Genomic DNA, 27,563 nt, shown 5'->3' with positions numbered 1-27,563 from the left:
CCTGACCGTGGTCGGGAGACACGAGGGGAGATGCTTGCTCCAGGGCCGAAGTTTGTCCTCCTTCGGGGTTAACTCCCTTCACTTTTGTGGAGTAGTGAGGCAGACAGAAATCAGCCGAGGCACCGGAGAGTACTGAAGAGATGAGGCTTTAATAACAGTACTGCACACTTCGAAAACACACTGCATAGGCTGTAGCCCGTTAGAACGCTGCTCCCCATCGCCCTCTCTACCCATGACACACTCACTCTCTCTTTTTCCTCTTTCGCTCCCCGCGTTTCCTTCACGCGCATGCTCACACACACATCACATACACTCCTTACTGCACTCAGTCACACACAAGTAGTGATGGGATTTCCGGCTCTTTTTAGAGATCCGGCTCTTTCGGCTCGGCTCACTAAAAAGAGCCGGCTCTTTCGGCTCCGAACCGGCTCTTCAGGTTGTTTTGTTGCTTTAATTATTTAATCATTAGCAATAATATAAAATTATGCAGAAAAGGAATTACTAATGTTAAAAAAAAGGGGTTTTATTTATATATGTTTATATATGGCCCCTAGAGACAAAGCACGTACAAACTCTAAAGCAGACGTTCCCAAAGTGTGGGGCCCGCCCCCTAGGGGGGGCGCAGAGCCATTGCAGGGGGGGCGCGGCATGAAAAGGGAAAAAAAAACAAAACAACGCTTGGACACTGCTAGCACGGGCGCCCACACAAAGGCAAAGCAGGAGATGAAGCATGGCTGAATATGTTTCCAAACCAACTTCATTCTAAGCCAAAGACTAGAAAATATGGTGAAGCATATCTTCCCTTTGGTTTCACCTGTACAAGTGCTGAGGTAGGTCTCCTTGCAGGATTGGTTTTCCCTTCGTTGGGAGCAGCGCTGGGCTGTTTAAATCACGGACAAACAGTATCCCACATTCTTGATTTGTAGTTCACAAACACTTGTAATGACTAACTACTCCTGACATTTTGGAGATGCTAGCTCTTTATACAGTAAAGTTACAGCGGGATACAAATAACATCAGGCTGATCCTGCCACGATTTGTTCCCCGGTTCAAATCACGGACAAACAGCATCCAACAGTTGTTTATGTTTTTGAACCCATTTTGCAGAGGGATTTTTTGAAAAATGTATTGATGCAATGTTGAATATTATTACACAGAAAAAAACAACTACATGTAAAATAATTACACCGTGACGCCTCTGCCTTTGTAAATGGAGGGACAGTAACTGCATGTATATGTAAGCGTGTAAAACCTGCAGATAGTCAGATTAACAATATTTCGTCTCTACCTGTCATTCTGCAATTCATCTCATGTAAACAATAACGTGCACACAGCGTGACGTGAAAAAAGGCACATACCTTTGACATTGCATGATGAACTCTGTAATGTTTTCAAAAATACCCATGTAGGTGTGGACATAGCGTAAAAGAGTTAGTAGTTTATTTTCTTACTACCTGTAATTTATTGCAGATTACTTGTAATTATTTGCTTAATTGTTTACTAAATGTTTGAGGTGTGAAATAAACCGCAATGGAGCAAAATATGGGTGTGTGTGGTTGGAGGATGTGTGCGTGTGTGTGCGTGTGTGTGCGCGTGCGCGCGAGGGGGGAGCGCGAACATTTTTCTTGTAAAACAAGGGGGGCCCAGCAAAAAAAGTTTGGGAACCACTGCTCTAAAGCATATACAAACTCCAAAAAGCACGTACAAACTCCAAAACACATTTCTAACGTTTACTGAACTTCAAAACAGAGCTACCCAGATCACTTAAATTACACAATTGAAAGCATGTGTGTATTGTTTGTGTATTTATAGACAAGCACTCATATTTATTCAAATAATTAAAAAAAAAAAAAAGTTCATTTACCTGTTACTACCACACACCAAATCCGGTTGTTGATACTTCCTGGCTTGTGTAGCCACTAGGTAACAAAAGCTCAACACTGCGCCCAGCATCCTGGAGCACTTCTGTTGTCTTTTGTACGTGATTCTGAGTTTGTACGTGCTTCTGAGTTTTTACGTGTTTTGGAGTTTTTACGTGTTTTGGAGTTTTTACGCGTTTTGAAGTCTGTACATGCTTAGGAGTTTGTACGTGTTTTGGAGTTTGTACGTGTTTTGGAGTTTGTACGTGCTTTGTCTCTAAGGGCCACCATAAATATACTTTATTTATTCACTCCACATAAAATGTAATAAATAAATCATATAATACAAAAAACAACTATTTACATTTTAAATTTTTAACTATTTAAATTTTCAGCTTTTTCCTTTTAAACAAATTTAACGTGAAACAACACAAAACACTGCAAACCACAACACAATTAAATATAAATTAAAATATTAAAACAAAAAAGACGATGCATATTCTCTGTCATATGGGCCTGCATGATTTCTGAATCCTTTATCATCTGCAACTGAAAATAGTGGATGATTACTATACCTTTCTAATGTGAAGTTGTTGTCCCTCGCTCTCTTTCTCTCTGGCTCTGTTCCTGTGCTACTGTGAGTGTAACGCCCCTCCCCCCTCTGCCCAGCGCAAAGTACAGGCCACGCGTGCGGAGTTTAGCGGAAAAAAGGGCGAGAGAAAGAAAAAAAAAAACCTCATGGCTCCCAATAAGGAGCCGGCTCGCGTCGTTCACTTCAAAGAGTCGGCTCTAAGAGCCATTTCGTTCGCGAACGACCCATCACTACACACAAGACGGCAATTCCCGCAACATGTCCTAAGGAAGGCAAATATTCTTTTGCATCTTTGCTAAGCTTCAGTGCTTCATTTTCATAAAGGCAAATACAAAGGCTACTTGCTAACAAACAAAACACTAATACGTGGAAAAATGAAGTAGGATTAACAAGTGCCTATTTGTCCATTTAATCCTTTGTAATAAAATATCTTCCCATCAGGTAAGAAGAGAGTTGTTTCTAAAAATATAGCAGGGAGTTGATTATCTGGGTGGACAGCAACTGCCATGTCATGATGTTAGGTTGTGTCAACACAAACACATTAGTAATGCTAAAGCATCAATGGAATTTAAATGTTTCTGAGAATTACGGAGAGTTAAATTATATGTAAAGTGTCACTTGACCTGGAAAAAATCTGTATATGAATCGTCTCAGGATTGCTGGATTTTCTGCTGGACTCAGTTTTGGATTCTTAGTTAATACATTTGAGTCTTTGTGTTGGTGCCTGTTCTACTTTCTAAGGTAGTGTATTTTTGTTGTTGTTGTTGTTGTTAGTTCTACTTACTGTCTCTGTCCTCCTGCTTATTCTTTGATTGTTCTCATCTGTGTCTCTTTGTAATTCTCTAATCAGTCTATGTGTTCTTCTGTATCAGGTTGTCCGTAATATTAATCCTATTTGAACTTTTCAAGAGTGAAAAAGCCAAAGATTTTTATACAAAAGAAAGAAATCTTTAACTGTCAAAGTTTAAAACTTCTTTTTCATCATTACTAGGTGTGGCTGGTAATTGTATCCACATAATGGGGCTGCTCAGTTAGGTGATTTATCAGAGGGAGCAGGGTAGATATGCAGACGTAGGCAGTTATAGACGGGCATGTGTCCATGCCACTAGCTTAAACATGTTACTGCCAATTCTTACTATGGTTATGGTTATGGATCCTAACCATACTGTACAAGTATAGTTAGGACATAAGAGTAATTATGTAAGTAATTAAACAATTTCCAAAATTGTTTCAAATTTGTTGTCTGCCAGAAAAACAAACAATTCTGTTCTTAAAGTTTAGTATTTGTCATTTAAAATTTTTTGACTTATTCAATAAAATAGCTTCAATTCATTTAAAACCAAAAAATAAGTGTCTTTGAAATACATTTAAAAAATAAGTGGATGCTACCAAAGTGACTCATCTGTCCTCGTTTTTATTTGCTTTAAGCACTGTCCTTAAAACTTCTGCCTGTAAATCTAACCACAAAACCTAACAACAAAAACAACTTAAAAACAAAAAATCTGTATTACTTCCATATTGATTTGATTAAGCACAAGACGCCAGTTATGCTTTGAAAGGGGAAAAAAGTCCCTCAAAATGTTAGAACACAATATTGTCACCTTCTTTGATGACTGGTTGATTTATTTCATTTTGTTGTTGCATACATTTGTTTTGGCACATTTGTTAAATGCTCTGGCTCTGCATTCAGAGACTTGTGATTGTAACATTAAATGAAGTAAGGCAGGAAATGCTTCAGTTTCATGGGTTTTAAAAAGTTTGAGACTGAGTGGACTACCACTGAATTAAAAATTATTTAACCACTTTAGTAGGCTAACAAATGCAAACTGATTTTATTGTATTGTATAACATTTTCTATTTTACATCCTAGAGAAAATATGGTCCTTACAGTGATTTTATTGCTAGTTTCAGGTAAGTGTCATAAGTGATGAAATCCATTCATGAATCCATTTTCTTAACTGCTTATGATGAAATGTTCATGCTGAAGTTAAACAGTGTTATGATGATGCAGTCCTCCTTTGTTTGATGTTTGGTTGGTGCACCTGTACAGGCTATGTTACTCTGTGTTCTCCCACTCATCGGGAGTTCTACCTGATAAACGGGGCTAAAATCTGGGCTGATGCCCAGAGTTACTGCAGGAGCAGTTACACTGACCTCGCCACGATTGGCAGCCAGGATGACATGCAGAGGCTGGTGAACATGGTATCAGCCAGTGGTGTGACAGCAGAGATGTGGATCGGCCTGACACAAACAGGCCCAGCAGCCTGGCTGTGGTCTGTGGGAGAAACTCAGATCAGTGATGGAGTAGTTGAATACACTAACTGGGCCAGTTTACCAAGTTCCACTGACAACTGTGGAGGAATGAGGGATGATGGGAAATGGTTCAGCGCACCCTGTACAACAACGCTTCCTTATGTATGCCAAGGTCAGTACATTTATGGGAAAGATCATATAAAATACACACAGCTCCTCTTTCACATAAATGCGAATAAAATAAACTATTTTACTATGTAATTATTCATGTTCATAGATCAAAGGTCAGAAGTCAGCATGTTGTCATAAAATCATCATAAAATGTCAAAGTTGTAGCCCTTGCCCATCGAGGAGAGTTGTGCTCTTAGTGATTTTGTTTAGATTTTAATCTTTCTTGTTGTAAATGTTCACAGATATTGGTTCCAGTGGGTTGTATGTTGTTTTTCAAGGGACGAGCTGGCTATATGCCCAGCATGACTGTCGCATGAACAACAAAGACTTGGCCAGTGCGAGGAGCCAGGTGGAAAATCTGGCATTGCAGCAAGTAATCAATAGCGCTGCGCTGTCCTCAGTCTGGATCGGTTTGTTCAGAGATGATTGGAAATGGTCAGACCAGAGCGACAGCTCCTTCAGATACTGGGCCAGTGGTCAACCAAACAACGATGGAGTCTGTACATTGTACAGTCCATCTCTCAAAGGATTCATGGACAGAGGCTGTACTTACTCTATACCCTTCATCTGCTATGAGAGTAAGAATATAATTCCACAGTGTATCATGTACCTTTTTGACTTCTCGTTGTTTATTTTTATAGAGAACAAATGTATCTGTTCTTTTTAGTTACTGCCATTCTTATTTCCAGCTTATTTAACAAATTAAATGCATGTGAATTTTAAGGTCAAGGTTCTGCCAATCAAGAAACAAAACACACCAGAACTGTTAAGGTGGAATTTAAGTCATCTTTGAACTTAAATGACTTCAGTGTGAGTGATGCCATTCTGCAGCAGGTCAGTTCTCTACTCTAAAATGTTCCATTAATGTGTCTTTTTAAAAGCTCTGATATAAGTCAAGAAGTCACTTTTACTGGATTCAGGCACTTATAATCGTAACACACTGTAACTAGCTCATTTGAATGCCTCCGTAGATCCAATCAAAGTACCAGAATGCCAAGGTTCAGTGGAGAGTCCAGCCTGATGGGAAAATTTTCCATAAGGAAGAGGAGAAGGAAATCAAGGATGCCTGTTAGAATACGACATGAAGCTTTCCTGCAGTGAAAAATTACTCACAATTTTGCATGTAGAGAATAAACAAAACTAGCCTAGCGTTAAATGAATAGAGATAAAGGGAGACTTTGTTTTACTGTTTGTTTTTAAAGTCTGCTCACATCATATTTGGAATGCTTTTATTTGGAGGGTTTTTTTAAGCATGTGGCAAATATAATATGCATATGTGATATATTAAATACTCATTAAAAGTTAGATAAAAGTCTGTTGATTTATTACTCTGTAACCTACCTAAGGGTAGACATGAACTTTCACTATTTTTTTCACATGCTGTCTTTTGTCTTAAAACATTATAATAAAGAAATATAGTGAATCACTTTGTTTGTCTTTGGGATTTGTATAAAATATTTGCATATGCCATATAGATGTTGGCACTGACAGCACGCGAGACAATGTTTATTCAAAATTTCATCAAGACTGGTCCGGGATCAAATAGGAAACATAAATACATAGGCTACGATTATTATAATATCATGATTAAAAATGTTTTCATTCCCCTCATAATATTGCATCAGCTATAACAAAATAATAAGAGAAGCTGCTCTGGAGTAAAAACAAAAGAAAGCAGTAAGAAGTGGAGAAAAAAAGTGTTACTATTATCACACATTAATATCTAATCCATATCCCAGCACTGCCTAGCACTGGATCATTTCACATAATTTTCATAAATACAGCAATCTGAATACTGCTTTGGCCACTTTTCTTTATATAAGGAAATATGTGTACCTCAAGATAAAATAGTGAAAATGGTGACAGTGTTATAAGAGAGGATCTATAAGAAATATTTGAGGGAGGAAGTCTGACTGAAGAAACTAAAACATCAGCATCTCTGGAGGAAGCCAGAAAGAAACACCTCTTATTTCATATCATGAAACTTTTTTAATCCCAAAGAAATGCGTTTTCATGGTCGTCAGCTGCTCCCACATAGAATAAAAGAAAACTGCCACGCTGTTAAAAATTAAATAAGTAAATAAAATAACTTTTTTTTAAAAAATTAAGCAATAACAATTAAGAATACTCTCATTACAATCAGTCCCATTTTAAGGTTTATGATGACAGTGAGTGACCTCACTGCTGAAATAAGAGACAGAAAGACAAGTGGCAGGAACACAGACAGATAGAGGAGAGGTAATAAAACAAGATCATTTCAACCACCCAATTGAAATACAGTGTGTTGGTTACATCACGTTTTTGGCACCTGTGATAGCATCTATCAGTTTAGATCTTTACAACATCCTGCTCAGCTCCTCACAGCTAAATTTGTTTATAAAAATGCAAATATGTATTCCATAGGCCATCAGTAAAAACACCAACACACTATGAAATGGACAAAAAAAAATAGACTTTCAGAAAGGCAGAAGGACAAAAAGCAGCGACCTGCAGAAGCGCACTGTATCTTTTGCTATGAAAGATCTGGCCATCAGGTAAGAAAAAACAATTGCAACAAGTGATCTGGGTGCAGCTTGGTGTTAGCTCACACTAATAAATTGTCAAAAGACATTCAGAATGTGTAAATTTAGACTTCAGAATTAAATCTGCCAAGGCCTTCATGGTCAATATAATTATTTATTGGTTGGAAATTAACAAAAAGCCTTATAATTTACAAATAATAATTCTTACAAGTGTGGTGTGTATTCTTAACATATGAAAAGATTAAAAATATTATTTTCCATCTGACCTCTGACCTCTCATTCAAAGTCAATAGATTCTGAAGATCACAGTGATAATAATGCTACATAGAGGTATTTAAGACTGTGTTTCTTGCCGTTATTATTGGATTGACAACATTCTAAATATCACTTTTTTGGACCTCTTCAGATAGTGCTTCGAATAATCAGTGTCAGTGTTTAAGCAGACAGCAGAAAATTTAAAAAAGCAACGTTGATCTCAAACATTATTTCATTGTCATAGTTTTAAAAAGTTGTGTCACTCAAGTTCAAGTTCAGCAAATATTTTTGGCTATATACTATATTCTAATTGTTTCACACACACACTAAACTAGGCTAAACTAAACAAAGAGACCAGCAGAAATACACAGAGACTTTAGACAGGCTATAACAATAAACCAAAACAGCAAAAACACAATGAGAAATAACACTAAGCAATAACAACAATCACAATTCTAGAGCAATGAAGAAACCAAATGCAAAAAACAAAAACAAATAATAAACAAGGATAAAGAACAAACCTCAGAAAGCACGACTGTTTTCTTTAGCTTTCCAGCGCATCATTCCCATTTCTTCTACCCCATCTTTGACAGTTTTGTCACAGAGATGAAGGGTAGTAAGATGTAGCCTACCGCTCAGCTTCTGAAAAAAAGAATCATTGTTAAGCCCAAAAAAACCAAACCAAATTAAAACCCCAACTTGATGCCACTGTGTGTTTAAAAGATGTGAAATGTGTTTAAACTGTTCGAAACATTGGAACCGCAGTGTATTTGTGCTTTGTTTGCTTGTTTATTACTATGGATCCACTGTAAAAAATAAAATAAATAATAATAATAATAAAAAAAAAAAAATCAATGATAGATGGAGGAAATCAGGAATTTTTCTGTCTTTTAATTGTTTATCTATTGCATAAATACTTTGCTGTTGTATGAATGGCAATGGGTAAGGTCTTTAACAAAAGATATAAAACCTATGAGAATACAGTTAAAAGTTCCAGATTATTGCCCTCATTGTCCAGTCGCCTGAATTCAAATTCATCTTTGTTACCCAACAGCATAAAAGCCAGCAGTGATATGTTGTTTTCTACATGTAATTGAATTTTTCTGTGTAAAAATTATTCACAGACATTGGCTCCGTTGGGTTGTATGTTGTTTTTCAAGAGAAGAGCTGGACTGACGCCCAACAAGATTGTCGAGTGATGAATAAAGACTTGGCCAGTGCAGGGGGAGACACTGAAACTCTGGCATTGCAGCAAATAATCAGTGACAATAACAATGGCTCGCTGTCCTCAGTCTGGATCGGTTTGTTCAACGATGAGTGGAAATGGTCAGACCAGAGCGACAGCTCCTTCAGATACTGGGCCACTGATCAACCAAATAATGATGGAGTCTGTTCATTGTGCAGTCCTCCTCTCAAAGCACTTTGGGACAGAGGTTGTACTTACCTTAAACCATTTATCTGTTACAATGGTAAGCATATAGAGGGTACATTTCTATTCTTTGCAAAGAGTTATTGATAAATACATCCTTTCTTTGTCAGTTACTGTGTGTTGGTTATTTTAAAATGATGTCCTAAAGATGACTTGAAGACTTATAAGAAAAACCACATGCTTACTTGATTCTATGTGTAGCTTCTGCAACAACAAAAAAAGAAGCAGCACAACATCAAGCAGAAAAGCATCAGCAACTGCGAACAGAAATGTGAAGCCAATGATAAACATAAAAAAATGTCATCCTTGGACTTGAGTGACTTGGCTGTGAGTGAGGCTATTTTAAAGGAGGTCAGTTCTTTACTCTACTTTTTAAAGCTCTACTAAAAGTCAAGGAGTCATACTGGAGGGTTCTCAAGTATGAACGGCCCATTTAGGGTCATGCCAAAGCATCTCAATCGGATTTAAGTCTGGACTTTGACTAGACCATGAATAAATGGACATGCTGGTGTGTTTCGGATCTTATCCTGCTGCAAAATGTTTGTGGGTGTCAATGTTTGCTTATTGAGATCATTTAGCCTGCTTCACTTTGTCAGTGATTTCTTGATTCAGCAGGTCTGGCACTACTCAAATCTGTTCGTGGTAAATGAAATTAAACTCAGTTTTCTAAATAAAATGTGGTCAAAGTTAATTCGTGATTAAACAAATACGGCGATTGCTTTTCACACAGGGCCAGGTAGGTTTGAATAACTTTTTCCCCCGTCATAAATCAAATCGTCATTTAAAAACTACATTTTGTATTTACTCAGGTTATCTTTGCCTATTAAAATTTGTTTGAGGATCTGAACCATGCAAGAAAAGGAAAAGGGCAGATACTTTTTCACAGCACTGTCTGTGAGAAAAATAGCCTGAACATAAATTTATTTGGTGATATCAGTTGAGGCAAGTAAGTCAGCGCTGGTGTTGAGGGTTGCACAGAAATATACAGACACCCAACAGGTTTCTTCATGAGCAATCTGCTAAACTGGGGGAGAGATGTTTCAAAGCAACAAAAACAAACAACAAACAAACAAACAAACAAAAAAAACCCCACTAGTTTTTTCTTTAAGAATATCTTTATTTCCCCTCGTAATATTGCATTAAAAAGGCTCATGAGAACAACATAATAAGAGAAGCTGATCTGGAGTAAAAACCAAAGAAGGCAGCAGTAAGTGGAGAAAAACATCAATCTGTGTCACAGGTACACTTTACATCTAATCCAGGTCTGACCTGCAGCGCTGCGTGGGACTGAATAATTGCACATCATGTTCATAAATACAACTTGCATTGTTATGGTGCTTTTAAACAGTGGTAACAATAAAGTAAAAATAGAAAATACAATTATAGCAGTTGAATAACTAGATTGTATGTCTAAGTTTAACTAAGTTAAACTTAGTGAATACAAACTAAGCCTCCAAGAAAAAAAAATAAAAATATGGCACTGGATATATTTAATTAATTTAAAATAGCCATGTATCTTCACTACATGTATAACCAGCCTGGTGCTTTAAGTACAGCATTACAGTTGTGTATGTAAAAAGCAATTTATACACATCGAGTAAACACTGAGAAGTCACAGACTTCCATGATTCTAAAATACCTGGTGTCATCGTTACAGCAGTTTTGCATTCAGATGGTAGAAAATGAAGTCACCTCAACAGTCCATCATGTTTTCTCCCCATGCCAATACTCCAAAATTCACACTAACATCCCACAGCGTTTTCCCAAACAGATCCAACAACAGTTTTATCTTTACTTGTGTCGAAAACACACTGCAGAAATTTGCATTCATTTACTCCCTGCAATAAGGTGAAGTTAGGATCTTCCATCCTAACACTGACATGTGTACTGGCCCCACTGTACTTTTCATTTACACGTGCACATTTCAAGTTGTTTCACTGTTAAAACCAAACTCTGCGGAGACCTTTCTCGCTCCATGCACCCATCGCACAGCTAATATAAACGCACAAACATATGCATATCAGTAAAAACATCACCTCCGTTGTTATCATTTTCCAGTGGAGCTGTCTCACGAATATCATCTACCTGGCTATAAATGCCTCAGACTAAATTAAGAATAAAAACCCGCCTTTCTTCACTTCATATTGTAATGCCTGCACATGTTCCCTTCAGCATCACATCTTCTGATTTGAATATCTACTGCTCTTTCTTGACCTTGGGTTGGCTCTCTTCCGTTTTGCTGGCCTCTGTTTGGGTTGGGCTCAACAGCTTTAGCAGATCACGGAGGGCTTGTCTGATCTGATCACCAAACTTATGAGCGTCCTTCAAGGAGAGACGAAGAGCACAGAATAAGGAGAAGGAAGGGGAAAAAGCATTAGCATAGCGTTAAAAAACAAACAAGCAAACAAAACAAAATTGAGCCAATAAAAGATTAATGTCATATTATGCTTTTTTTTTAAAAAAAATCTAAATAATAGTAAGAATGGTTATTGCATAACAAAATATAAAAAGGTTTACTTGTGTAGTGAACAACCATGTCTTTCTGTAAATAACTACAGGCATAAGGGAGCATAACACAATTCTAGATTTACATATGAAGTACTAAAATACACATCTGGTTTTCTTACTCCAAGTAGACATTTGACTACAAATTGACCAAAAGCATTAAACTCACAGTGTCTGGACATGAGTGTTTGCACGAGATGTGGAAGTTAATCATGTTCTCTCCCAAAACGCAGTAGGACACCCCATATCCATCATCGGCCACCTGAAAGGCACAAAAATACTTGAATCGTCACCAGTCCCTAGAACAATTATTTAAAGTCTGTGAAACACTGGAGGTGGTACTGACCGGTCCAAAGCCTCCTCCACAGGAGACATACTCCGGGTGGTTATCTATGTCAAACAGCTCCACCTGCTGGATGGGAGTCTGACTTGTGGACAGCCTCCATGGCTCAGAAAGAACCTGAAACACACACAAGCCACCACATCAGTTTGCTAACATCAACTCAGTGTAAGCGCTACTAGATAAAAACATGACATGGAAACAAACCTCTTTGAGGAAAGGAGACTCCACTCCGAGGTATTTGGACACCACGTAGAGGCAGAACAGATGTCTGTCAATGCCAGCTCCAGTCATAGCCAAGCGGTAAAGTAGCTGGTGCTTTTCTGTGGCAACTCGGAACAAATGTTTGCACACGTCTGCTGCCTGGTGGAGAACGACGTAGTGAAGTGACATGGCTGTGTTGTGTTTAGGTTTTATAAAACAAATCAGGAGAGGGTTTTCATGCTCTCACCTCTCCGCCCTCCAGCGCTCGGATGAAGGCGCTAGACTCGTTGGTGCAGGAGCGAACAGTCTCAGTCCTGCCCTCCCTGAACAGACGGGTCATGGAGGCTTCATATGTCAAGCAGAAAGTCCCCCGTTCCTGCAACCACACAAAACAACAACAATAGCAAAAAACAAACAACTGATTAAAGTGTACAATTGTTTCATATGCCATGTGTTCACTTTCTGTGTTAAGCACATTGAGCTCTCATGTAATGAAATGTGCTATAAAAATAAATAAAGTTGTCAATCTCGTATCCTACCAGATATCTGAAGACTGATTAACACTTGTCTCACATGTCTCCAAAGCAAGTTTCAGCCTTTTTGGGTGTTTGGTTCAAACTCACTTTGTCTGTTTTGAGGTCATTAAATTAAATCATTACCTCAAACTGAAATCACAACTTCATAAAAGTTCATTTTCAGTGCATGGAACCTTTAATTATGTATTACATATTAGATTCAATTTTAAACATCTCAAGTTAAAGAGCGGATGCGGACCATCAGAGTTATGTAACTGCTTTGTTTAAACAGGTTAAACTTTTGAACAGATGTCAGTCTGACCTCAAACGTTTAAACCTGCATGTGTTCTCTTTATGTTAAAGCTCATCATTGTTTTACATGTTTAGGTAAGGTATCAGATGGTAACACTGCCATTCGACTTCAGTGGAACACTCACCCTGAAGTAGGCCAATTGAAGAGCCATCTGAATGAAGCCGTCTGGACTGACTCGACACTTCTTGACTTTTCCTTTACCAAATTCTTGGAAGGAGAAAACATGAAAGTCCACATCATCAGCCAGCGCCTGGGCCACAGCCAGAGACTGAGCGATCTGCTCTTCACACTGTCACACACACAGTGAAAAACAACATCAGTCAAAACTGAGATATGTATAACCTCTGCATGATCTATAACCCCATAAGAGCTGCAGCTTTGGAGATGCTCTGACCCAGTTGCTTAGCTAGCACATTTTGGCCCTTATCAAACTCTCTGAAATCCTTGTGCTTGCCCATTTTTGTGCTTTTAACAAATCATCTTACAGGATAAAATGTTCACATTCTCATTGCCATGAGCCATGATGAAGAGATAATCAGTGTTATTCACTCCACCTGTCAGAGGTCATAATGTTATCCCTGAATTTCTTGTACTTTCTTTTAGGGCTGAGCGATATGGCCTAAAATTCATATCGCGATATAATTTGAAGCATGTGCGGTAACGATATATATCACGATATATTCTTTTCTTCTGTATAACGTATTTTCCACACTATAAGACACACTTAAAATCCTTTAATTTTCTCAAAGATCGAGAGTGTGCCTTATGTATGAATTCTGGTTGTGCTTACTGACCTCGAACCGATTTTGGTGTGCAGAAATCTGTTAAAAAATGTTTTGTTTTAGTACAACTTTGGTAAGCCGCACTGCTTGATGGATCAGAGCATTACGGCTGCTGTAGTGAGGAGCTTCGCGGAATAATCTGGGTCCAAAACTCCGTCCGCTTCAGGTCCCAAAGTCAAAAGAGTTAAAAACGGTCTAAATTCTTTCATCTTTAATTAAATCATCAGCGTTGCTGCTTTATCGGGTGTAACAATTAAGTTTAACATCCATGCATCCATGAAAACAGAATTTATTAAATTTAACGGAATTAGAAGTTAACAGGAAGTTAGCTCGCTAGTTTACACCTAAACATTTCATTCCATGTTCTGACTGAGATTTTTGAAACTAATTAAAATGCACAGCTCTGCTATCACTTCCAACATAAATGAAGACAGGAAACTAAACAGCAGTGACGTTTGCAGGGTTACTGAAGTTGGACTACCTGGTATATAATGTTGTGCTACGTGATTGCTAGCGACACAGCTATGTTAGCATAACATTAGCACAGTGAAGCTGGAGGATGAACGCCAAATTTCTTTCCCACTCGATAAAAGTTAACGTGAGGGATTCTGGTGGTCAGGGACAAATGCAATCGCATAGCAGGATGTTACACACGGGCCAAACTTCAGTCAGGAGAACAACTGAGATTATTCATTCACAATATGAGGTTAGTTATTAATATACTGCAACAACATGGGAATAGAACAGCTGCGAGAGAATTCAACATTAATGAATCAATGTTACAGAAGTGGAGGAAGCGCAGTTTTTGGCTTTCCCCATATTTCAAAAGTGCTTCATCTCTTTGCTATGACTGTCGCCTGGCATAATTTGCAGATGATAATGGTTTTCGCCGCTGCGATGCTTTCGACAAAAACAGGCGCAGCTTGATGACATCATCAACATGCGCTATCGCGATAGAGCGATATAGTCAAAATCTCTATCGTTGGCCAAATTTATATCGTTTCTATCGTATATCGTTTATATCGCCCACCCCTACTTTCTTGTGTCCATCTTTATGACAATAGCTTGCTTCATTTAGGAAAATGTTTAATGGAAAAATTTCAACACAGAACTAACTTCTGGAGGGATTTCCCAGCTGAGCTTCACTGGTCGGGGCAGGGATGGATCCACGTCTCCTTTACAGTGACCTTCTGCGTTGTAACCGAGCTGGAAGCTGTCATTGGCCAGAGTGTACTGGAAACGCACAAACACATCTAAAATTATAGCGTCTACTCAGAGCAACATAACAACATTCCAAGTTTTCTTTTGTATTCCTTACCTCCCACACGTGTGCCAGCACCGGCGCATCAGCCCAGGAGTGCTCTGCATTGATGCCATTTTTCCCATTCTTGTAGTAAACAACTGTGAAGGACTTGTCAAACCACCTGCATGGCGACCAATAATAACAGATCAATACAGGAAAATCTCCACCAAATCAACAGCAGAGCAACAATAACTTAATGACTTCCAATTTCATAACACAGTGAATATTTTAGTGTAGAAGTACCTGTCATAACATTTCCCATGCAACAGAGATTTGGCGTAGCGGTCTAAACTGGCTGCTGGGTCATCTCCCATCATGCCCTGCTCTTCGTCATCTAGGGTCACAAAGAACGCGGCCTTCTCGATGCAATCCAAAGAGCGTTTATTGATCCCGTTGCTGAAATACTTGGTCCTGGCCTTAGCCCAGGGAACTCTAGTGATTATAGACATTTACATTAGAATTACAGTGTGGTGTATGTTGCAGGTAATGTAAACAATCAAACTGACCTGTCTCCAGCAGTCAGGGCCCCAAGTTTGGCCTCCCCTTTGGAAGGAGGTGAAGGGTCATCTAGGATCCTCTGAATCTGGAATTCAATCTCCCTCGGAGACAGAAGTCTGCCTGCCTGGTACACCCTGAGACGAAAGTAGCGCCCTCTGTGGTAAACCACAATATAGTCGCTGTCCTGCCAATGCTGGACGGTATCTTTGGATAGAAAAGAAGAAAGAAGATGGTAAAAGACAAAGTGGACATACTGTGGTGTAAAATAGTGATGAATTTAGTGAAGATAATGAGGTGGGATGTGAAAATGTTGACGGTGGGAAGGTGCTGTAAAAAACCCCAAACAACCCCCCCCACACACACAATGTCAGGGAAATACATACATAAGATGATAGACTTAACTTACAGGTTAAGGTGTCTTGTGTCCCTAAAATAAATGCATGCACACTGTGTGTGTGTTTTCTAAACCTTTCTTTTTTTCCAAATTAGCCTAAAGGCCTGATCAGATTTTGGTTTATTATGCTTGTGCTGGTGCATTATGTGTTAATTACCATGTAATCCCGTGTTTTATATGCGGTACCAGCCAACAGCAACAAAAAAATGCTGGGCTTTTTTCCCCTCGTCGGTCCTCTCTCTTTGTTGTCGTCACTTATTTCTGTGGGAAAACATATTTGCTCCTCATATTTTCTACTTCCATTTACACCTCCATTGCAATAGTTTAAACAATCTCCTCCAGGGAGTCTGAGTCCTTATAATGAGATGGTGATGATTATTTTCTCACTGATAAATTTGAAAACTGCAGTGAAAAAGTCACCACAAATGCACAGGAGCATTCAACAGGCCAATAACAATAGCTGCTGCCTGGGTCAATGTGATATATAGTTACACCTTTGTTGAGGTACACATCAAGTTTATGGCGTAGGGTTTCAGTGTAGCTAAAATCCCCAGTAACACTGTAACATAGATGAATTCACAACAACCCAGCACACCATTCTAAATATTTCAGGTCTTGTCCAATGCAAACTGAATGCACATGGTGTGAGATGGTCAGGATGTTGCCATGAGCATCTAAAAAGATGTTGTAAAAAGACTGCAAAGCTAAACCATCATGATCATACATGACTGAAACACCTGGCCTCACTGAATTCAAGCCAAGTGTAGGGCAAAGCACAACTTCACTGATTAGGTTTACAATGACCTAACCTAAGCCAGGCTGTGACTGAGAACAACTGCAAAAAATATAGTCAAATTTGAGCCTGCATGCTTGAGTGGAATTGCAATGATAAAAGCAGGAATGAAATTTGGGTTTCTTTACACTATGATCTGTAACTTGAAATGACTGACAGAGTGATTGTTATATATCATGATGCCCAAACACAAACTATTGCATATGAAACAAGAATTCTTGTCAATTTTAATTTTTTTTTTTTTTTACTTTTTGGGGGGGCATTTAGAGACCAAAAAAAAATTGGGGCCAGTTGAGTAAGAATATAAATACTACCTGTTAGTATTCCAGGGATTCGACAAGTGTCAAACATCCGCTCAAACTGATAGGAACAGCAAGGAACTGCAGACCTCAGCAACCACTGAGTAGAATAAGAGAAGTATGGACCAGACCAGGAACAGTATAGGGAAGAAGGAGGAAGGGGAAACAAAGGTTGATAGAAAGGATGTGTGGGCAGGAGGGGGGGAAAAAGGCATTAGTTTAAGACAGCGTCTCTCCAGAAACCCAGACAGACCTGAGATGAAACCAGCAGGCGAGAGGAGATGGATGAGAGATGACAGGATGAGCTGTTCAGCAGAGACATTGTGACTCAGTGAATCAGAGACGCCTTACTTGAAATACACAAACATACAAACACACACTGACACAATTTTCTATCCCATGCTTAAACTCCAGAGGCTTCAGACACCTTCAGTATGCCTCATCATTGCTGAAGGGGAGGTGTGTTAGCAATGCTCGCTATGAAGTCTGAAAATGGAGCAGACTTCGCATTCAGACATTTCTGTGGATCAGAATGCTGTTGACGCGTGCATGCTGCTCAGTCTCTTTACCCGTCTCCTCTCCAGGAATGCGTGTGGTGTTGAATATCCTCTCACACTGAGCAGCACACAGAGGAATGACAGTGCCTGGTATACGACTCTGGGAAACGGAGAGGAGAAGACGAAGGCAAGGGCACGGGGAGAAGAACAGAAGAAAGCCATGGAAGAAACGTAGGGCCAGGGAAAAGGAGGGTTTTTTTTTTTTAAGAGTGAGAGGGAAACAGGGAGGTAAATAAAGAAAAATCAAGCAAGTAAAGAAGAGATTGAAAAGGATACAAAAGGAAGGGGTAAAGATGAGTATGGTATGATAACATAAGGGAAATGTCTTTACAAAAAAATAAAATGTATGGAGATACAACGCACATAAACGCTGATGGATAGATGAATGAAAGAATTAATGCTACACACACACACCACATACTGATGGCCTCATGCGCCCACTCTATTCTACATATTACATAATACACTGATGTTTGAAAAATAACATTAAAATATGAGACATCCAGTTAACAAGCCATCTGTTGCTATAGCACAAAGATAAGACAAATTAATGCTATCATATATACGTAGCAACAGGGGTGGACTGGCGGCTTAACTCACAGGTTTGAGCTCTTCTTTGTTGAGTTTGCGGCGGTAAAGGAAGAATGAATGGATGCTGTTGCCGGCCCTGGCTGCCTGGATGGGAGTTGGAGTCACATACAAGAAGTCCTGCGGAGAAAATGAACAGATACAGAAAGTAAGGATCATCCAGACAAAATGATCCCTGAGTACAGCTAGGATTAAAAGGTGACAGGTTTGAGGTTATGGAGAGGTTTACATTAGAAATACTGATTTGCTGGCACCATGCCCTAATTAAAAACACAGAGAAATATGACGTGGAAAAAGTACCCACGTCATATTTCTCTAAAAACAGCGACACCAACATGGTCTTCAGGGGGCGATACTTGTGATGGCAAAAAATTCTGGCTGTCCCTCTATGAACCTGGCTCTGCTGGAGTTTTCTTCCTGTTGAAAGCGAGTTTTTTCCTCCCACTGTCTCCAAGTACTTGCTCATAAGGGATGGTCTGATGGTTGGGTCTTTACCTTACAACGTAGAGAGCCTTGGCAGTCAGTGATTTTATTGTCTGCATTTTTGCAAATGCTCTCTACACCACTGTTTGAGTATTCAAACAAGGTTTGCTTATATATGATTTGTACACAGGACCCAGGAACAAAAAACTCTGAGTAAAAAACATCTTGTCTTTTGCACAAAGATTCTTCATATTCATTCAGTTACCTATTTTTAGAGATTAAACACTCACTCATCACTCATCTGTATTTTCATTCTTCAGCAATGCAAAAAAGCGATGCTGGCCTGGCAAAAACTTTATGTAGTGCGGATCTTGGCTATTACCCTTTAATATGTTTAATGGTGCAGAAAAATGAAAATCTATTGGCTTGCTCAAAATACCAACTTGTATTCAATCCGGAGTTAGGGTCATCGTCTCTTAGAGCAGAAATATCTTAAAGAAACTTAATGCAGTAACACTTTCTTACCATGCCATAGTAGTTACTGTTGACCATGATTGGGCTTCGACCCCGGAGGTAGACATATTCCTCCCACCAGTCACTGACCTGAAAGCAAAAGTGACTGCATATTCACACAAGCTAAATAATTCACACCACAGATATACATTGTTAATGGAATTTGAAATTTTCTCTTAATGGCTTTGCTTTGGCCACACCTTACCAGATCACTGTGACCAACCACTTACATAGTTTGAAGCCCAGAGAGCTTTGAGTTTGAGGTACCACTGCAGGCGGTTACCAAGGCTGCTCTCAAACTCTGCGGCCAGCTTGGTCATGCGTTCATACTCTTTATCATCCATCAGCGGACGCACTGATTCCAAGTACTAAATGAAACAGGTAACGTGATTAAAAAAAAAAAATGTTATATGAGCACAAACATATCTAATTCTGTCGATACAATACAAAAATTATTTTTCTATTCCTCCTTTGCTCAGTGTGGATTAATATAAACCTTGTTTTGTTTTTTTTACTAAATTCTCAACTAGCTAAAAAAACAAAAATAAAAAACTGAAAACGAATGATGAATGTGATAAAAGAACCATCTGTTTTATGGTCAGTGATCAGCATGTTATCATTTCCTCTGCTTCATGTGACATCTCACCCTCTTGACTGTGTCCTTGATGGTGGGCACAGGGAGATTTGGCAGCGAACCCTGATAGCTGTAGAGCAGCGGCTTTCTGCCAGAAAAGATGCGCACCAGCGCCTGACATAGACACACAAGGAGAGACGCACTGTAAATATGAATGCACATCACACCTATATGACTCACAGTAGTTGGTTTGGATTTGAATCCAGTAATTTACACAAGTATTTCACAAGATAAAAATGCCGTGTAAAATAAATAAACATTAGATTTTTATGCTAAATAATCAGGGCCTCTACACTTAAATAAAAATGCTTTATTCTAATGCATAAAAATATCATATAAACTTGGTATGATAGAGGGACACCTGATATTTTACAAGATCTAAAACCAGATGGACAGTGGAAGGTAGTTATGTCACACTGGGAAGTGCAAAAACTGAAGAAAAAGCACTGACCACCCAGATTTTGGTGGTGGTGGACATCTTGCCATGCTGCTCGAACATCCAGCGGTGGTAGGAGAGGAGCTGCTTGAGGCACAGGCGCATAGTGAAGATGAGCATTAGCCAAAGCATGGTGCTGAAGAGCACTGCTGACACCACTGCCTGGCACTGCGTACTCATCGACTGGCTGGAAATGATGTGTGTGTGAAATAAAATGAGACAAAAAGAAGATGAGTGAACAAGACTCGAGTACAAGACAGTACGAAAGCTTCAGATGCTGCAGTGAAGAAAGAAGATGGACACATTTAATATTTAAGACAAGAGCGGGCAAGAAAGAAAAAAGAAAATTCATGTTGATTTAGCTTCAGGCTACAGGTTCCACCAACTATATTTTTATTACAAGCATTTTTGTTTATTAAAAACAGACAAGAAAAAAAAAAACATAGATCTCTGTTTAGCAGAGAGACACAATCTCATTGCCTTAAAGTGTGCTTATAGTTGTAGTGAACCCATTACAACTCAAACAAAAAACATGTGTTTTTTTGGCCAATCTGACCAAAAAACAGAGAAACATTACATTTGCACTCATATGCAGAGCTTTTTGGAACTTATAAATGCAAGTGTGTCATATCTGGTTGGCATTTTTATTGAATCACAGTAAAACTAAAGTACTAATTCTGTTTATTTAACAACTAATAAGAAAACATTCATTCATTAATACACCGATCTCTCTGTGAGTGTCACAGAAAATGAAGAAAGGGTGCCTCTTAATCATCTTAATCTGACACTGTTTAACCTCCTAGGACCTGGCGTCCATATATGTGGACATCACATTTCGGGATGTCTAGACCAAAATACAAAATTTTACTCTACAAGGACCTGATATATATATACAAGGACATTATACTGACACTGTTCTATCGAAATTTAAAACAAATGTCCTCATATGTGGATCTTATTTTTGTCAGAGACAAAAATCAGATTTAAAAAAATCTAGAAATTCTTTACATTCATCAGGTCCTGAACAGCCCAAATAGCAAAGAGAATTTAAAAATGCATGCAATGCAAGAGTTCGGGTTTTAGGAGGGTTAAAGGAGTCATGAGGTGTGTTACCTGACTGGCAGGTGCTCCTGTATCTTGGCTATGAGTCCCATTGAAGGGTCTGAGCGAGTGTACATAGTAGCCAGGATTGCGATGACCACAAACAGCCAGGATGACGGACTAGCAGGATACACTCCTGTTATCACACTGTTCTGGTAGAGTGAGAGAAAAAACATGTTATTCTCTGTTTGTAGTCATTTCACTGACATGCTGTACAAAAATTCACTTATAATTAAGGTGCAGATTACATAAATGTTCAACTATGAATGGCTAAATTAGATCCAGCTCGGTTTCACATTGGATTTATAAAAGATATTACCAGTAATTAAACTGGAAATTTAAGCCTCAAATAGGTGGGTGTCCAACACAGTAAAATGCTACCACATCAAAACAACTTTAGTAATTATTCATAGTGCCTCTGAAAGAGCGTGATCAAAGTGAAGACAAAATAAAGAAAGTCAAACACTCACTTCTGAAGCATGTGCAGTAATGTGTTGTGTTCATCGCTGACAATTAAACCCACATGAAAAAAAAAACTTGCTCAAAGCAAAACTAAAAATAACTGTTATACAAAGACAAACATAATGAGACTAAAATGAAAACAAAACTACAGGGTGAAAGCCACTCTGACATTTAACTGCAGCTCAGATGCATGTGCTACTGTAATGAGTTAAGGAACCACTGTAATACGAAAAGAGGAAGAATGATACCAACAATGTTTTTAGGGACATGCCGCTTAACACGAACAAAGATACCTTAATTCTGACGATACGCTTCTTCCATGAACGCATGCCAGAGAGGTAGATCTCAGTGAGGGCCTGGTGGGACAGCTGCAGATCAATGCCATCTGGGGTAACGGTGAATTGAAAAGCGACGGCTTGGTGGGCTTCTGCCATGATTACTGTGAGCAGAAGAGGAAAGGTTTTCTTTAACCAACAATTTAGAAAAGTCATCTGACACCCTAGAGGCCAGAGAACCGAGTGTTTAGACACAAGAACAAGAACACGTGTGGAAAATTACCAACCTCAGGCGAAATTAGACATCAGGCGAAAGTATTCAACATTCCAGGTGCCAACTTTTAAAACAGGGACAAACGAACCTGTTTAAATATCTAACAGGTTTTCCAGATAAACAGGATCGGTGAAATTCTGTTAACTTTGGGATGAGGCAAATTCTGTGCTTTTCCATTCCAGAAAGGCTTAAAAACCTGCTACCTGACATGTTGTCCTGGCCTCCCCTCCTGCTGAGCCTGAAGGAGCTGTTAATCATTATATGACCAATGTCAAAGCACATATCTGTTTTACAAGGACATAATAATAACATGCTTTTATCATTAATCTGTTACCTAGAGAGGAACTGTGCCTGATTATAAATGAGCTTTGTGGACATTAAGCCACTGATAACCTGGCAGTTAAAACATCTGTTCATTACTGTAGTAATCACTGTTTAAATATGTATGTATGAAGCTTTAGACACTAATAAACTACAATCTTATGTGATGCTGTGATCGACCGCACTGATAGAAATTCTCGTCACAATCAGCGTGCTGCTGACTATGTGAATGTGTGAATGAGTCCGAACTATGAATGAACAGAGGGCACTGAATGAAAAGCAACAGTGTGAACTTTCTGACTCATTCTACTACTTTCTTTTTTTTAAGATAAAGGTTATGACCTACACTGGCATGCATTCATATTTCTGCTCTACTAAATTGAAATATGGCCTCTATGCTCTGTAATGCAATGGGAACTTGTGGTATTGGAACTCTATTGATGACTTTTCTTGGCAAACCTAATTCAGAGTAAACATACTTGGAGTTGATACAGTTGACAAGCTGGAAGAAAAGAGTTTGGCTAATCATGCAAATTTGCAAACAAACATAATTATTTTACTATTTTACTGCAAAGCTCTGAACTGCAGCATCATTGCTGTACTGCTCAACGGATTTCCATGAATCTATGCTCATAGTGAATAAAAGCTACTTTTAGGGTCACCACAGTGGGCAGCTCCACATGTATGATTTGGCAGATTTTTACACCGGATGCTTTCCCTGACGCAATCCCCCAAAGGGATTTGTGTCTCCTCCCAGAATTCAACCAATTTGATCCTTCACTTGTTAGGAAAATGTTTAACAACTACATGTAACAGCCACTCCATTTACAGCCCATTTTAATCCACAACTCTGAACACATGCCATTCAGCATAAATCACCAAAGCGGTCTGGCCTTGACACTGAACTTCAGGCTCAACAAACCTTACTAAGCTATTGCTTTTACTTTAAAGTACACCCCATAGGTGAGGAGTTGCAAATGTAAATCACCATAAAAGACCTGATTGAGGCATTACCCTTTGTAGCAATAACAAATTAAAGCGTCTGCCAGATAAATATTAGATTAACTGCTAACAAGTCCTTGGCTATGAGATTTAGCTATCCAGGGGTACATTACAACAACCAGGACATGTACAAGGAACATCTCCACTGCTGCTTTCTTTAACATCAACTGGCCCCCTTAAACCAGTAAACGGAAAACAGATTGCAGCAGTAACCTCTACACGTCGTGAACTGTGATATTTCTCATGTGTAACTTGGTTACAGCAGCTGCTGGGGCCTGAAGGTGGTAGCGAATGAAGTGAAGATGATTCATCAGACTGAAAATGAGTTAGCAGAACACTTATGCTAAGCTGAACACATCCATCATGTGCATTTGAGGATTTTTAAAGACAAGTTCAAAATAACTCCTTTCAAATGCAAAGTAAGCTTGAAACTTGGTTTGATGTTTGATGGGGGGAGGCGCTGACCGGCTGCTGATGTTATTGGATATTTCTAAAGCAATTACTGATTCTCTTCACAAAGGGAATTGATTTTCCTCCACAAAAAAAGGCTATGGATAATGCCCTGAGGTACAGTGACTGTCACACTGGAATGCATCCCTGTGGAAGCTACACCTACTGCATCTAAAATAATACAAAACACATGATTTTCTCACCATCAGTAGACCCCAGTGAGGTGATGAGCTTTATGTCATATCTGGAATATCTGCAGTACTCTAAAAAGCTGCACCTGTTTTACTTCAGCTCCTTTTTGTCAGGGACAACAGAGGCACAGCACACCTGCTCAGGTCATATCTGAGGCACGTGCCATGAGGGAGCCTTTTTATGCAGGTCCCTCTAGATTTAATATCAATATCTCACTGACTAGACTAAAACTTTTGAGAGCTTAATGTGTACTTAGGTGTGTATTAATCCTTTTAATTCCTATTATCAGATGCTGACACAGCGTAACAACAGCATTTTGATCAACTTAAAGATATCGTATAATTTATACAAGTAACAGATAAGGGGTATAATGAGCTGTGATAAGATACGTTGCTTTATCTATGAACTAAACCAGAAAAAACTGGCAACCACTGCCAGCAGATCAGCATTGAAATCAGACAGAAAAAGAAGAACTAGGCAGGGCTAGTGAAAACTAGGTGAAAGGTAAACACCAACACCACTGAGGAATTTACACCACAACAAAGTATAAGCAAACTGCATTAAGGTTGGTTAAGCATAAGAATGCCCATTGCACCAGACCAGAGACGTATGTTTCAGGTTGTGAAAATAAAGGTTGTTGCTCCTGTTGCTCATTAACTTTGAGAGAATGACTTTTGTGCACAGGGGCAGACTTGTGCTCAGAAAACGGCTATGAGGTTCAAGAAAAGATCAAGAGCCGTCGGATTCTTGGTGTTTCTACAAGCTCAGCTTATCTCGACTAAACATTTCCTGTCTGTATGACGAGTAACAGGAAGAAAAAACCCAAAAAAAACCCCCCACAAACCCCGTGTGTTACACAACTCTGGTGAACATGACACCATGCCATATTGGCTTTAACTTCAGTACATGTGTTTAGTGTATAAACATGTTGGCTTTAACCTTGGTGAATGTGTATAGTGACTACAAGAACTGAAAATGTAATCATTATGTGCACATTGTTCAGGAACTCAAAAACACTTTAATTCAACATGTGAAGCACTGTATCTTCTGTGTTATTGCACACGAATATCCTGCAGAACATCAACAACCGACCATCGGGCCCATCAGCCAAGCTTATGTGCTGGCTCTTCTCACTTGCCCATGTTTTCATTTGGACAGATATTAAAAATAAAAGGTCTGTAATGTAATGTAAAATCTGGTATTGTTAAACAGACTGAAGTAATCCAGCTTAACAACAATTTTCAGACGTGATGTCAGACAGATATGCACAGTGCAGGTTTGAATTGCAAAAAATGCAATGAAAATCTATTTCATAAAACTAAGAGCTTCTTGTTGTGAAAACACTGGTCTCTTATAAGCCTGACATTCCAAGCCAAGATCCTTTTTTAAATGACTTCATTAGACTCCATGATGCTTTGATGGGATTTACAACTCAACCCACGAAAAATCAATCGGCGCTTCCACCTGAGCCCCTCAGATTCAGCTCCTTTTTTGTACAATAGCTGTGGTATATTCAATAAACCCAGTTAACATTTGATATCAAAATGTAGGTAAGAATAGTACCTTTAAAACATCTGCCTAGAATACACTTTTTGATGTTTAGTCCAGTAAACTATATAATACAGATAATGCAGCTAAAGCATGCAGGGTACCAATGATTTTTTTCCCTGTTGCTTTATGTCACAGACATTAAACTGGTACAGACTTTCTGCTGGAAACTGTGATAAATCTCATGACATTGATGCTCACAGTTACAGAAAAAGCATGCTGAACAGAAGACTGTGACACTTAAGGCGGGTGTTAAATTTATTTTTTCAGATTTGTTTGATGTCATATAGCATGACTAACTAGATATGTAGCATTACTTTGTTATAAAGTCTTCCACAAAAGAGGGAATGTGAGGGCCCATACTTCGACATCACCAGTCTAATACGCTTGTACATCATAAACTCACTTGAGATTGACCCGAAGTTCACCTGAGCCACTGTGGTTTCCAGATATGACTAAGCAGAGGTGTACATGTCAGGCAGAAAACTTAGGAGTGGAAGCAGCTCATTCCCAAACTCTGGATGGGAACATCAAGCTGTGCACTCTGCCGCCGATATGCGAAATATGTTTAAGATAACAAGTCAACAAAGCGATTAACTGTGGAGATAACAATCTGGCGCATACGGAAACCGAAAAAAAAATGGGTTATCAAAGATGTATAACATTTCAATAACCATAACAATAACAAAAAAGATACGCCCTGCTTAAACAAAGTAAAATCCAATTCACAGCAGTGACAGTAAAAAAAATAAAAATAAAATACAAATATATATATGGTACGTTTTTAATAATTATCGAAATTATTTCTGAAAGCGTTATGTTCGTGTTAGCTATAACCACAGTAAGGCAAGTGGTGACGGTTAAAGCCAGCTAGTGTTTTGCCCAAGTGCAGCAGGTTTGAAAATTAACGTTAGCCGTGGCTAGTGCTCGCTAGCAGAGCACCCAGCCCTTCATGGAGTTGGGGACATACAAACGGCTGCTGATGGTGCATGTTAACAGTGCTAACAAAGATGCGACCGTTTGTCTCCTCTTTGCAACACACTAAAAGCACCGTCAAAAGCTTGTTAAACATACCTGTTACTCCAAACGGATGTCAAAATTCCAGAAATCTCTGAGAAGCAGGACCGACGGCTAACTTCCTACGTCGCACAAGCACCCGGTAACCGCTACAGTAGGGTCTGGAAAACCACCTCCTCCCCCGCCTCTTCCTCTTCGCGGGTGTACTACATTGATGCTCGCTTTATGAGCTGAGGTTGCCTTTAAGGACTGTCGTAAATTTCACGACAACGCTTTGAGAGTAACGCCCATAATACCTGAGCGATGAGGCAATGCCAATCTTTTTAAACAAAATGCCGAGAGTAGGAGTTTTTGTGAAATGTTAACGTTTTTAACGGGTGGATAGTTTGGATCACGTGGCACAGCTTTCCTTGTTTCTATAAGAGAATAAAACAGAGGTTTTGTTTTTCTCTGTTTTATATTTTAGCAATTAAGGTCTCTTACACATATTTCTGAAAAATCTTGATTCAAGTTGACCAGATTTTTCTGAAGGTTTGCTTAAATTGAAAGAAAATGTGACTATAAACTCCATCAAACTTGCCTTGAGTAGTCTAACTTCAGAAGGTCACAAGAATCTTTAATATTATTCTATAATTACTGTATAAGACATTACACTTCCTGTTTGTGTGACAGTGTGTCACGACAAACTGTCATGAAGAAAGGAAAAGCTTCCTAAAAATAAGCCACTTTTTTTTTTACACAGG

The 27,563-nt window shown here is 38.9% G+C and overlaps 2 protein-coding genes across 6 annotated transcripts; one reads left to right on the top strand and one right to left on the bottom strand.

Annotated features, from left to right (window-relative positions):
* The first annotated feature begins 2,689 nt into the window (after positions 1-2,689).
* On the top strand, positions 2,690-6,898 carry LOC146512827 (C-type mannose receptor 2-like). Of its 3 annotated transcripts, none has more exons than XM_085170829.1 (6): positions 2,690-3,192; positions 4,322-4,362; positions 4,502-4,876; positions 5,118-5,453; positions 5,600-5,709; positions 5,847-6,898. In XM_085170829.1, exons 1-6 carry the CDS (start codon positions 3,092-3,094, stop codon positions 5,946-5,948), a joined length of 1,065 nt encoding a protein of 354 aa, XP_085026955.1. In that variant the 5' UTR covers positions 2,690-3,091; the 3' UTR covers positions 5,949-6,898. The 3 variants fall into 3 exon arrangements, with proteins under 3 accessions (XP_085026955.1, XP_085026956.1, XP_085026957.1); XM_085170830.1 differs by having other exon boundaries at positions 2,690-2,892; positions 5,847-6,895; XM_085170831.1 differs by having other exon boundaries at positions 3,090-4,876; positions 5,847-6,894.
* Positions 6,899-10,797: 3,899 nt separating this feature from the next.
* On the bottom strand, positions 10,798-27,465 carry LOC146512826 (carnitine O-palmitoyltransferase 1, liver isoform). Of its 3 annotated transcripts, XM_085170818.1 has the most exons (19): positions 26,878-27,465; positions 22,035-22,180; positions 21,292-21,431; positions 20,194-20,365; positions 19,755-19,856; positions 19,339-19,476; positions 19,121-19,198; positions 18,185-18,292; positions 17,597-17,684; positions 15,550-15,745; positions 15,287-15,475; positions 15,059-15,164; positions 14,857-14,973; positions 13,083-13,247; positions 12,378-12,506; positions 12,134-12,289; positions 11,933-12,046; positions 11,756-11,848; positions 10,798-11,403 (listed from the first exon to the last, which is right to left on the bottom strand). In XM_085170818.1, exons 2-19 carry the CDS (start codon positions 22,173-22,175, stop codon positions 11,278-11,280), a joined length of 2,358 nt encoding a protein of 785 aa, XP_085026944.1. In that variant the 5' UTR covers positions 22,176-22,180; positions 26,878-27,465; the 3' UTR covers positions 10,798-11,277. The 3 variants fall into 3 exon arrangements, with proteins under 3 accessions (XP_085026944.1, XP_085026942.1, XP_085026943.1); XM_085170816.1 differs by lacking the exon at positions 26,878-27,465 and having other exon boundaries at positions 22,035-26,869; XM_085170817.1 differs by lacking the exons at positions 17,597-17,684; positions 26,878-27,465 and adding an exon at positions 17,043-17,127 and having other exon boundaries at positions 22,035-26,869.
* Between the last annotated feature and the right edge of the window lie 98 nt (positions 27,466-27,563).

The sequence above is a fragment of the Neolamprologus multifasciatus genome, chromosome 8 (assembly GCF_963576455.1).
Source record: "Neolamprologus multifasciatus chromosome 8, fNeoMul1.2, whole genome shotgun sequence".
Lineage (NCBI taxonomy): Eukaryota > Metazoa > Chordata > Actinopteri > Cichliformes > Cichlidae > Neolamprologus > Neolamprologus multifasciatus.
This window is presented reverse-complemented; position numbering and strand designations above follow the sequence as displayed.